General features: G+C 38.8%; 1 protein-coding gene across 1 annotated transcript in view; it reads right to left on the bottom strand.

Annotated features, from left to right (window-relative positions):
* CNTNAP2 (contactin associated protein 2) overlaps positions 1-13192 on the bottom strand; it is a 1109936-nt gene that overhangs the window by 758616 nt on the left and 338128 nt on the right. The window contains exon 2 of the mRNA XM_086468640.1: positions 3447-3557. Coding sequence (XP_086324766.1) covers positions 3447-3557 — 111 coding nt within the window. The remainder of the gene's footprint in view (positions 1-3446; positions 3558-13192) is intronic.

Genomic DNA, 13192 nt, shown 5'->3' with positions numbered 1-13192 from the left:
AGCTACATCAAGTTCCTCAGAGCCCCGTCCAGCCTGATCCTGAATGTTTCCAGGGATGGGGTTTCTATCACCTCTCTGGGCAGCCTGTTCCAGGGTTTCATCACCCTCAATGTAAAACATTTCTTCCTTGTATCTAGTCTAAATCTACCTCCTTTTAGTTTAAAACCATTACCCTTTGTCCTATGGCTACAGGCCCTATTAAAAAGTCCATTCCCACCTTTCTTATAAGCCCTCTTTAAGCACTGGAAGGCTGCCCTAAGGTCTCCCCAGAGCCTTCTCTTCTCCAGGCTGAACAACCTCAACTCTCTCAGCCTGTCCTCACAGGGTAGGTGCTCCAGCCCTCTGTTCATCTTTGTGGCCTCCTCTGGACCTGCTCAAGCAGGTCCATGTCTGTCTTGTGCTGGGGGCCCCAGAGCTGAACGCAGTAATCCAGGTGGGGTCTCACCAGAGCAGAGTAGAAGGGGAGAATACCCTCCCTTGACCTGCTGGCCACACTCCTCTTGATGCAGCCCAGGATCCATTTGGCCTCCTAGGCTGTGAGCGCTCATTGCTAGCTCACATCCAGCTTTTTGTCCACCAGCACCCCAAAGTCCTCTGCAGGGCTGCTCTCAATCCCTTCATCCTCCCGCCTGTGTTGATACTGGGGATTGCGCTGACCCAAGTTCAGGACCTTGCACTTGGCCTTGTGGAACCTCATGAGGTTCACACACGCCCACTTCTCAGGCTTGTCCAGGTCCCTCCGGATGGCATCCCGTCCCTCAGGCTTGTGAACCACACCACTCAGCTTGGTGTCAACCACAAAACTTGTTGAGGGTGCACTTGATCCCTCCATCTATGTCATTGATGAAGACATTAAACAGCACTGATCCCAGTACGGACCACTGAGGGACACCACTCATCACCCATCCCTATCTGGGCGTTGACCCTTTGACCATTACCCTCTGGACATGACCATCCAACCAATTCCTGACCCACCGAACAGTCCACCCATCAAATCCATCTCTCTCCAATTTAGAGAGAAAGATATTGTGAGGGACCGTGTCAAAGGCCTTACAGAAGTCCATCAGTAGTCCATCAGACAACATCTATAACTCTTCCCTTGTCCACTGATGCAGTCACTCCATCATAAAAGGCCACCAGGTTGGTCAGGCAGGACTTGCCCTTGGTGAAGTCATGCTGGCTGTCTCAAATCACCTGTGTCCCCAGTGTGCCCTAGCATAACTTCTAATAGGATCTGTTCCATGATCCTCCTAGGCACAGAGGTGAGGCTGACAGTAGTAGGTCAGTAGTTCCCATGGTCCTCCTTTCTACCTTTTTTAAAAATTGGGGCAATGTTTCCCTTTTTCAAGTAAGCAGGGACTTCACCTGACTGCCATGACTCTTCAAGTATCATGGAGAGCGGCCTGGCAACTACAACAGCCAATTCCCTCAGGACTCTGGGACGCATCTCATCAGGTCCCATAGACTTATGTATGTTCAGGTTCCTCAGGTGCTCACAAACATGATCTTCTCTTACAGTGGGAGGGACTTTGCTTCCCCACTCCCTGCCTTCAGGTCCATCCACTCTAGAGGTGTGGAGGAGAGGTTGCCAGTGAAGACTGAAGCAAAACAGTTGAGTACCTCTGCCTTCTCCTCATCCATTGTTACCAGTTTGCCAGTCATGTTTATCAGGGGTATGTTTTCTTTGACCTTCCTTTTCTGGCTGCCATATGTGTAGAAGCCCTTCTCATTATTTTTTGTGTCCCTTGCCAAGCTCAGCTCCAGTCGTGCTTTGGCCTTGCTGACCCCATCCCTACACTCTTCCCAGGGTACCTGTCCCTGCTTCCGCTGCCTATGCATTTCCTTCTTGCCGATTTTAGTTTGACCAGCAGGTCTTGACTCAGCCGTCTGTATCCTTCTCTCAGTAAAGAGTCTGGGACACTGACAATGCACCATAGGCTCCATCCCAGCTAGAGCCATCCACCATAAGACTTGGAGGAGCTGACAGCTGGAGTGTAACACCAGGGAAAGTGAGCGACACAAGAAAGTGTGTACATAATATCTTTGATTCAGACTTTTCTCTCTACCAGTATTTTTTCTTTGAAGTAATAATAGCTGGGCCAATAATTATTCTTTGATTAAGATTACAATTACACTTCATGGCTTTGCTCATAAGGTGGGGGTTTTTTGACTCGGAACCTGTATGCACAGTAGCGTAGAAGATTGGTGGAGAACATGGATAGCCTAGGCTATAATTTTGATGCAGCAAATTCTGCTTTTAGCCTCAAGAGTGTTCCACTATTTGATAGTATTTCAAATTTTGTTTACAAACAGCCAAAGACAAAAGATCGACACTTTTGTTTCAATGTTTTCTGCTATTTTAGGAGGCAGAATATGGTATTCAGGCAGGAGCAACGTCATTCCTGCAGGAGCGGGAAAAATAATGCAGCATTGCAAATAAACTAACCTTCTACAAGTCTGATGTTTTCCCATTATTATAGACCTTCAGGATTCAGAAGATCAAGACACTACAGTCACTTGCTCTCTCCTCTTCACCCCTATAGTGAAAATATTTCTAAATTCTAGGTTCCTGAAGTTAATTCATTATAACCTTGACATGTATTTTATGAGAAAGATAAAATTTTGTTATTGAATCACAAGAATCTGTGAAATATTAGATTTCTGGACTTTCAGACTGATACTATTTAGAAAAATATTCATGTTATTCATTTTATTTTCCTATTAGTCTAAAGTTTCGCATTTAAGTGTATTGTACCTGTGAAATTAATTTAGAGATATCAAGCAAAGCTCTGAAAATTCCTATGGGTAAAAGTAAAGACTTGTGTTCAGACTGTGAAATAGATTTCCCTAGCCCTAAGGAGATAATTAGACCAGGTAGACCATTAAACTTGTGCACCTAATCTTACCACCACCAAAACTGAGGTGGCTTTTTTACTTCTGAAAAACAACTCATTGCATTACAGCACTACAAGAAAAGGGCAAAGTTTCTGTGGTGCTAGAAAAAAACCTGAACGATAGGAGCCATTGCTAGGGTGGGAAACAAGTTCAATCAACAAAGCACATCAAAGCTGTTTAGTTTTGCTCCAACAACCACGACCTTGCAATGTGCATTTACCTGATGAACACAGGTATGCCCTTTTAACTGAAGTCAATTATACAACTGTACCCTATGACTCCACGAAAACGAGGCATTTGGCACATGCTGCTACATGTTATTAGTTGCGTATTTCTCCCTGCAGTGCAATGGAGTGCAATTACTGTCCCATACAATAAAACAGAAATTCATTCCATTTACAAGTTAAAACTTAGTTAAAAGAAACATAAGCAGTAATATTTTACATAAAAAGCATTTTCATATTAAAAATATAATTTATCAATATAATTTATAAGTAATCTTTCTTTTTTTCTTGAAAAATATGAATGTGAAGGTAGAGAGTACAGCTTACCTCCTCTCTTGTTTAACTTGGCATACCCTGGCACGTAGCTGCTTGTCATAGATGACGAACTGCTGAAGGATGAGTGGGGTAATGCTGAGACCAGAGGCTCATCACACTTTTCTGAAACACAGGAAAACAGGTTCACTTTATGCTGTTAATTATTCATACATGTTAAGTGGCAACCTGTCCTTCGTTTTTCTTTCGGGTAAAAACACAGTCATGTTATTTTTGTACATATGGAATGCATGTGGCTACTCCCAGCATTTCAGTAAAAAAAAAAACAGCAAAGAAAACCAACAAAAAGCAAGCAAGTAAACAAAAAACTCACCCCAAATCCCCCAAGTAACCCCCCAAACAAATACAGACACACACCTTGACATGAGAAAATAAAGACTTCAACAAAGGACAAAATTAGGTCATGGTAATGCTGAATACCATGGGCCATCACTCTCCTAAAGGATACTACAAACCAACAAAAACCCCTGTCCTGATATATCTGGAATATTTTTGATGACAGGAAAATGTAGTGCTAAAGAAAAGTATTATCATGAAAGCTTCATAAGAAGTAGATAAGATAGAAACTTTCAGTTCTGTAATAGAAGTGCTGATTACTTGGTATTTTAAAAAAGAAAAAAAATAGGGTACATTAATAAATGGCTATGATTTATCACATATTACAGATTTACTGAAATATCCAAAATAATCTTTTTATATATATAATCTCTATAATCCATTTAAGCACTTGACTTCTATTTTACTCAGTTTAAAGAAGATTAACTTAGTATTAGCATCTAGGGTGGAAAAAAACAAAATCAGGAACTTTGCCTTTCTAATGAAGAAGAAAGTTTAAAAGAAAACTCCTGCTGTTGTACTATGTTATATAAAATAGCATGAAGAGAACTGGCTTTTGAATTTTCAAATAATTCGATAGTTAATGTACTGCCCTTTGTTCTAGTTTTTCCTCAGTTCTTTCAACAGGTAGGTAAAACACATTGGTTAAATTGCTCATTCACATTTCTGCTACAACCTAAAAAAACCAGTAACCTACACCAGTCAGCTTGACTAATGTTTCTAAACACACACACTGGACTTGGTTGGATTGGATCACACATGGAGACTGAATTAAACCTACCCTCCAAAGAGGAACTTTAAGGGGGAAAAAAAGGATTGCAAGTGAATCAAGCCATTTATAATTCAGGTCTCCTAAAATTTCCAGTCTCATGTAATGAAAAATAAAATTACTTTTACAGTAATAGAAATTGAAGCACAGAAATACTGAAGAACATTCATTCATGAATCAGTACTTTGACATTTAACAAAATAAATAAGTTTCCTGCACAAATCTCCGAGAGTTTGTTAAGGGAGGAAACAAAATTCATACCAGCATAAAAGCGCAGGCAAGAGTAAAGGGCAACTGCTTTGCACTGAATTACAGGACAATTCCAATGACTTTAAAGTTCAGTCCCACGCTATTTAATGATGGAATTTTGACAAGGGAAGATATATGTTTTTCAGTACTATTGTTTATACCAAAAAGCAGAAGGACCTTCTCCCCTCTTCCCTCAGCTTTGGCTGGGGCCACAGGGCACATTCGGTCAGCAGCCAGAGGGGCCCAGCGCCCTGGGCTCACACCCCAGTGCCCAAGCAGCATGTGGAGGCTGCACAGGACCTCTCCCTGGCACCAGGGGCACGGCACGGGGCAAAGGCCTGCATTTTAGGATCCTGGGTGCCAGGCCGCGATTATTTCAGTCAAAGCAGTACAAGGCCAGAGCTTGAGAACAGAAGTGAGCAGCAGATTGAATCACTCATTACAAATTTTGCCCTAAATGTTATAATTGCAGAAAGACAGAGTTACTTGACAAAGTTTTTCTCAAGTATTTCTTGACCTATAGTATATTTTTGGAAGTTTGTAAAAATAAATTTTCAACTTAAAGACTGCTAGCAAACTACTCTCACTGCCACTTCATTATTAGTGTTACCTAGCTAGAGATTTGAAGTCATTTGTCGTTAATTCTGCTATCCACGAAAAAATGGAATGAAAACATTTAAAAGCAGAAGGACACATAACCAGAGAAAATAAAAAAAAAATACATGAAAAAATCTCTTCACTGCATTTTCCTATGCATATCTTAAACAACATTTACTGTTAAGGAAAAAAAAATAAATACATTCTCATTAAGAATAAGAGCTAAAGTTGAACATGTACTTTTATTCGGTTTCCTGGTTCTTTTTAATTTTTTATTATTTTTTTTTTTCCCAAGCACATTGTTAGGTTTATATGATTTTCCCCCACCCATAGTTTTATTCTGGGGGTTGGGTTGGGGAGAAATACCTGCATATTTATTGAAAATTATTCCAAATAAAAACATTTGGCTACAAAAATACTTGTTACTCATGCAGTTTTATTAATTACTGTGTATAACGGGAGGCTATTGGTCACGATATTATAAACAAACTTGTGAAACAAAAAAGCTACCCTAAATCACAATTTAAAAAAACTTCTATTCTTTCACTGATCCCAGTAGCTATTGAGAAAAATCTCCTTTTATTTTGACAGCTACTATATTGGTGCTACTATTGATGAAGCTACGCAAAAGGAAATATGGAAAAGCTTGCTTGGAAAGAGAACTAGCTTCTACATCATCATCTCCCTGTCTGGACTGCCTTGTCTCTCTGCTTCACTAATCCATCCTCTTGGATTCAAAACAATAAGACAGAGAAGCTTGACATAGTCACCAAAAAAAGAAAAAAATCCCACAGGGAGCATCAGTCTGTATTTGTCACCGTGACCATAATTTTTACAGACAGTTGTGAATGTGCTTCATTTGATGTGTAAGCTGAAGTGCTGGATCTGGACCTCTGCTCTCTCAGTTTAGTTGGAATCACCAATACTGAGGGGGCAGAAGAACCAAACAAGAGTTGACACAGTCTTCCTTCACCGCTGTTTAGAACAGCATTCTCTTCCTCTGCCTGTTTTGGGATACCAACTAACAAACTAAAGAATAAACCCAGAACACCTCGCTTTCTCACTGTTTAAAAACAAACACACAGACACCCCCACCCCCATCTGCCTGCTCATTTAGGCTTCAAAATCCACCATAAATGTGTATGAATTCTAGGGAAGGATTATATTTCAAATGAATAGATGTTAAAAAAGGTATTATATCTAATATCTCATGACTTCAGGTCCAATAGAACAAAAGTTAAAAGACTGCTTACATAAGCTAATATTTCTAGCCCTGTATGAAAATTCCACTAAATTTATTGCGCTATTTAAACTTCCTTCATAACATGAAATGATGCTATGCCACAGATGTAAGAGAAAAAAAAAATCCTTGGGAACCTTTGGTTCTTTCAGCAGTTTTAGTTATTTCCTGCAGAATGCAATTTTGTACTTACTAAACCTAGAATCATATATGCCTTCCTGTTACTGAGCTATAATAGCTTTCCCCATATAAGTCAATGTACTGTGCCCTGTTAATCAATTACAGAACACACTCTCCTGCCAGCATCATAGCAGCAAAGAAATAAACTCTCCTCCATACCATTTATCTCAGTGATGTATTAACATCCAAGCCAGCTTAGGTACATTTAAATGTTAACTTCCTGAAGCACAACCACATTTCCACTCCACTCCATTCTATTCAGACAGAAAGAACAGATAACTTTGTCATAGGTACGATGACATTTGCTTCTCTGACTTTCCTATTCATTGGGAAATTACAGTATATGTCCACCAGAAACAAGTTTCCTTGAGATTCAGATAACAAGATCAATGGAAGAAAGGTCACCTCTGCAATCCACAAGCTTCAAATTCCTGGAGAGCTAGAGACTGTGGAAGGGAAGGACTACTATATACTGGCTCTGTTCTTATGGGCTCTCTCAGGCACTTGAGTATTGGAAGCCAGATGCCAGGAGAGACAGATCTTCTGTCCTACCAAGTGCAGCCTCTCATATGTTCTGATGTTCTCACTCAACAAAACCAGGAAAGGATACCTGTCCTTTCCTGCTTTACAGCCTATTTATAATTTATATAGTCTACCCATCATGCTGGATAGCCTAAAAAAGGGTCGTCTTCTACTTTGTCTGCAATTGCAGGCATTCCCACTTAGCTACCCCAAGAACTATTTGGGGAGTAGAGACCAGACTATTTGAAGGGACAGGCCTTGATTGTAGCACAAAGCAGACCATGTACACAGAAACTCGTCATTTATCAACCCCAGAGGTTGTTAAAGCTTAAACCTCGCTATAGCAGTGACTTCAATGATTTTTGGTGGGCAAATCAGAGTAAAAAACCATGATGCTTCACTTCACAGATGTCTGTTCAAATGCTTAGCATCCTGATCAATAAACAGGTCACCTGTAAAGTTCCTGACATACCTTATCAAAGCAGTCTGAGTCGATGAAAAAGAAGATCTGCAGTTCATCTGTATCTTCTTGACATTTGTATTTAGCAGTAGGTTAGAATGCATACAAAAACCTATACATTTAGAAACGTTAAGAAATGGGAACAGTATACATTTATAGTCACGGGTGGTTTTTATTAGAGGATCTCTCAGTAGCTCTTTCAAAGATTCTTTTAGCAAAGTAGAGAGCTGTGGACAGTGCTTCCAAGAAGAAAATATTTGGATACTGATAAATAGCACTTGTCAGAAATAAGTGACGGTGACTTACTAAGAATGCTTTTGAAGAACAAAGGCTTTTCCATCATTGTGGTCCAGTGTGCTGTAGGATACTAGCTCTAAGACACAAACATGCTGCCAGTAACAACTTTACTAAAAAAAAGCCCTATGTTTGTATGCCAGAAATGAAGAATTCAAAAGCTGATCAACTTAGATACAAATAGCAAATGACTGCAATATCATGTTCTGAGTCCAAAATAGCCACAATTAATCACTAGCAGAATATGAAACAGATGACTGAATCTGAAGAAGTACTAAAAAAAAAAAAAAAAAAAAAAATCACATTCAAGAAACACACAATGCCGTGGCTGTCTGACATAAAAGTCTTAACCGTTTCTTTTACACATCTTCACTGTACAAACATAACATTTACAATACAACCCCCAAAACCTTAACTATTACTAGTATATCCAACTCATTAATTATACAAAAATGCCTCTCAAGTGCAAGAAAAAGAAGTCTAAAACAACTTTTAATCTTTACTTGTAATGCAAAAGACTCCTGTTTTAAAATATGAATTCTAATGTAAATCTTGGGGAACATGGGAGAGAATCATCTCATCTGGGTTTAATTTGTACTGTGTGCTAAATGTTAGTGAATAACTAGCATTTAAAATCTAACCACATTTTTCTCCTCCAATTTGAATATGTAGCACGAATATCTCCTTTTAGCATGCTGAGGAGAAAGAATAAGCCACCAAGCACTACTGAAAAGCAGTCATGAGATTGCAAGGGCACTCTGGAATGTGGATAAATACGTATGGGAATTGGCATACTCCAGTGACAACCAATAGGAATATTAATGCGGCTGGTTTGGATTGCAGCATATTAGCATGCTGAGACAGCCTCACTTTTCGTATTGCACAGGCAGGTTTTATAATTTGAAACAAATGCTAGAATCCACCACTTTTAATTCACAAGACCATGTCCCCCCGAAGAGTTGGAATAAGTAAGCATACGTTGCTAGAACATTTTATGCACTATTTCAAATTAACTTTTAAAGCAATGCCAACTGAAAAGCAGGAGATGCTATAGAGCAGCTCATGGTCAATGGCAGCTAGGAAGCAGGTATGATTGAGGACAGCCTACCACAGGTTTAATTTCAATGACAAGAAAAGCAACCCTGGCCCTGTGTCACAAGTCTGTTACTCAGTATGACAAACCTCTAGCCAAAGCTCTCATCATGTGTGACAGGAACACTACTTGAGAAGACCTTGGTCCTCAGAAGGGCCACTCATGAAAACAATTAATATTGATGGTAATGGCTGGCAAACGCCAGACGGGATACACCTCGTGCTCAAAGCTCCTAAGTCAGCAAGAACTTAATAAAAAGCTTAACAAGGAAGACTTTCTCTTAGGCAAGTATTCCCTTTCCCCATGTCGGGTTTATTTGCCAAATGTACTACCCTTTGGTACACTTAGAGTGGTTTAAAAACATTTTGTCTATGCACGTTTTGCTGCTTTTCTTGACTGTGGGACATAATTTTTAGCAATCCACCATATACTGTCACTTTTTTTTTTTTTTAAGTTAAAAAGCTAACACCCCAGCAAGTTTCTCAGACCACTTTATCGACTAGATAGGGATGACGATTGGTAGAGTGGAAGCTTCATTTTTCACTCTCTTCTGTCCCACATGAGACTTATGTTGCACCATGTTTACTGTAGAAGGGTAACAAAAACCAACACACTTCTTAAATAACTTCAGCCGCAATAGAGCTGTCCACACTGCATCTGTGCAAACAGGGTAATATTCTGCACACACAACAGTAACTTTCCCAGTCACCATTCCCATCTGCATGTCAGAAAGTCAATGCAAGTCTTACATAAGCCTCATTTGGCTTCTTGTTTCCTATTTCTACTGGCCTCTATTGCTTTGATCTGTCATTTCTCACTGTGCTCTTGTGAGCAGAGTCCTCTTTCCATATTGCAGAAGTCTGCAGCTTCCCCACATGACTGACATTTCACAGGACAGTCTTGACAGACTGCTAGGGAGCCAAGTTCACATTCAGCCTCATGAGCAAATCAGTCCAAGTGTAACTGAACCTTTTCTGTAAGTGTCTCTGAAGCCTAGCTGTAATCTAAAAGATTAGAGCAGCTCATATTGATTGCCTGGGATGTTTCATATTCCACTTCAAGTTGCATACCATCAATAGAGACAACACATCGTTGCTCAAAAGGGTGGCTGCTGCTGAAAAGGAATAAAGTGTAGCAGCTGCTTTCCCCCCTCCAAAGTGAAGCCACAAATTACATTAATTTAGTGGTCTCCACACAACCCTTACTGTTCAAGGTTACTCATTCTGAGGTTTATTTTAAGCCTTTCTCTAGAACTCTGTAAGGAAAGGAGCGAGTCTTGGGCAATGCTTTTTGTGGTGGTTGTTTTGCTCACAGCAGAGCACAGGCAGCCAGACCTGTTCCTTTATTTGGGCTTTGAGCCAGGAATTAGTCTTTGGGCAACACTGGATGGGCCACGTTTCTAAAAAAACTCGTTTGGATGCCCAAAGACAGAGAATGCTTTATGAGATGTTCCAAAGTATCTTTATACCTGAACTTCATTTCTGATACCCATTGACTTGTTTCCAGAGTAGCCAAAGCCTTATAAATCCCAAAGGTCATGGTACGGCTGCTTTTTTTTGACTCCCATGAATTAGCACCCTGTTCTGTCGAAGGACTGAGTTACCCATAAGAAAACACCCTTGTTTTGAGGAGTTCTTAATCAACATTTGTAAGCACTCCTGGGAAACACTGAAAATGGTAATACCATAATAATAACACTGTATTATACGACTACTATCAGACATTTATGGTCGTGCTGCCTTTCGTCAAATGGAACTTAACAAGTTCCACAATACTCTCCATGCTTTTTCCTATAACTGCCGAAATTTAGAAAAACTTTAAAGTAAACATCATTAACTACTGTGATCTACAATTTAATCAGGAAGATTAGGATTTAATTTTTAAATTAAGTTATTTAATTTGGAATCATTACAAGCATAAAGGTGTGCAAAGCAGCCTCTTGAAATTCAGATTTATCAAAATTTGAACATTTCACAAAGGAAAAAAAAGAAAACCATACCCAAAATTTGTGCACTTCAATTTTTTAAGAAAGTGTCAATATTTATTAACGCTGAATATATAAAAATGTATTTTTTCTTTATTATTTTACATTTAAAAAAACCAGGGGTCCTTAAATATAAACTTATGTCTGATCTTATTATTTAGCAGCACTCAACTTTCAATGATTTAAAAATTAAATAGATTCTTTTTATTGTCTCTAGGCTATATCTACAGTAAGGTTTTTACAGGAGTTTTGTTGGTTGGTTTGTAATACATTGTGGTTTGCTGTTGATTTTTTATTTTTTTCCTTTTACTGGAAAAGACTCGACAGAGGATGTTTTTACACCACTTTTAGACAAAAACCTGTCTGGACTGCTTTTGCTTTACTTTAGTCTGCAGAGCATTCCATAGTCCCTTGTGAACTTGGCAAATATTCATGCTGTTGCGCTACTGTGTCTTTTATGAACAAATTTATAAGCTGCTTTGCACCCTATGCAACTGGAAAAGTTGTATGAGAAACCCAAAGTCTTATCTGCTCATTTTTAAAAAAAAAAAAAAAAAAAAAAATTCGGACCAATCATGTCTGGAATTGTCAGAAGTCAGACAGTCTGCTTGGACACTTTGAATTTCATTAAACTGTCCTGAGCACGTAAGCAATAACAGACTATCACCTTTATGCAAAGTAAAATTCAAAAATATTTTTGTACTTTGGCATATCCAATCCCCAGACCTCTTCAGTTTTTAAACCTTCTGACATGTAAATATGCTTCTTCATCTTTTCACTACCGGAAATACCTGAATGTTTTGGGGAATGTTACAGCAAATGAGACTCCTTCTTCAGTACCTTTGCAGGCAGGTATGATTGTTCACAGACTGGTACCTATTTGGATTAAGTTCGGAGAAGCCTGGAGTCATGTCATATAAAAAGTTTTAGAGTGGAGGGCAGAGGAACCCACAAGGCTGGAGGAAAGAACACTGAAAACCTTCACAATTTATCTTCTTAAAGCTCATTTAGCTTAAAGTACATGTGTCAGTTATCCAGCCTATGTTCTTCCTCAGTCAACCTTATATCAAGTAGTATCTTTTTTCGGTTTGTTTGGTGTGAGTTTTATGGGATTTTGGGGATGGTTCATTTTGTTTGTTTTTCGGGACCCAGGGATATGACAATAACACATGATAACTACTTTCCTGAATAACATTTTTACAAGTCCGCTTAACTTTTCATCACTGATTCAGTAGATTTCCATCTCTAGAATTAAGCTTTTATCTTCAACAAGAATAAAACATATGATTTTTTCCTCACAATACATGCTTATTTTAATGGTCTCTTTACTTTTAACAACTTTATATCAACATAAATCTTCTGAAATCAGAGTTGTTATTCCAGGTTTAGCCTACTTTAAGCAAGATCAAAAGAGCCAGTAAGGGACTTTAAAATTGCTGGGCACTTGAATATAAAAGCACGCCCACAGAAACCCAAATATTAACACTCAAAACAATATAGTACAGGTACTGAATAAAGATATTTTTGACTTGGTGTATAGAACCTATTACCATGGATATCAAATAGTTTCACAAAATAAAGGAAGTTAACCTTGTAAGAGATAAAATTATATTTTTATCTGCCCACTTACAGATTGGTTAGAGTGCTCGACAGAAGTTTCACAATAAAGTTGACTCAGAGCAAAAGCTGATGTTTCCTGTCTGAATGCCTTTTATACTAGAAAACTACCCTTTCCCTATAATGGCTAGGGAGGAAACTCTGCTTCTACTAGACAGACAAAATATTTAATCCCACAAAGCATGTAAAGCACAGTCCACTTTCAGTTAGATCAGAACAAACAGAAATTATCAGGGCATGCAAAATGCAGCAGAAAATTGTTTCTCAATTTGCACAGCAGAAAGTAAACATCACTTAAGCTTAAACTCAGGGTTTTTTCCAAAGGCATTACTAATCCCATGCTTGTGCGTTGTTGTCTATTTTCATCTCCCCTTTGGAGAAAACCAATATGTCATTTTT

The sequence above is a fragment of the Leptosomus discolor genome, chromosome 7, assembly GCF_034619465.1.
Source record: "Leptosomus discolor isolate bLepDis1 chromosome 7, bLepDis1.hap2, whole genome shotgun sequence".
Lineage (NCBI taxonomy): Eukaryota > Metazoa > Chordata > Aves > Leptosomiformes > Leptosomidae > Leptosomus > Leptosomus discolor.
This window is presented reverse-complemented; position numbering and strand designations above follow the sequence as displayed.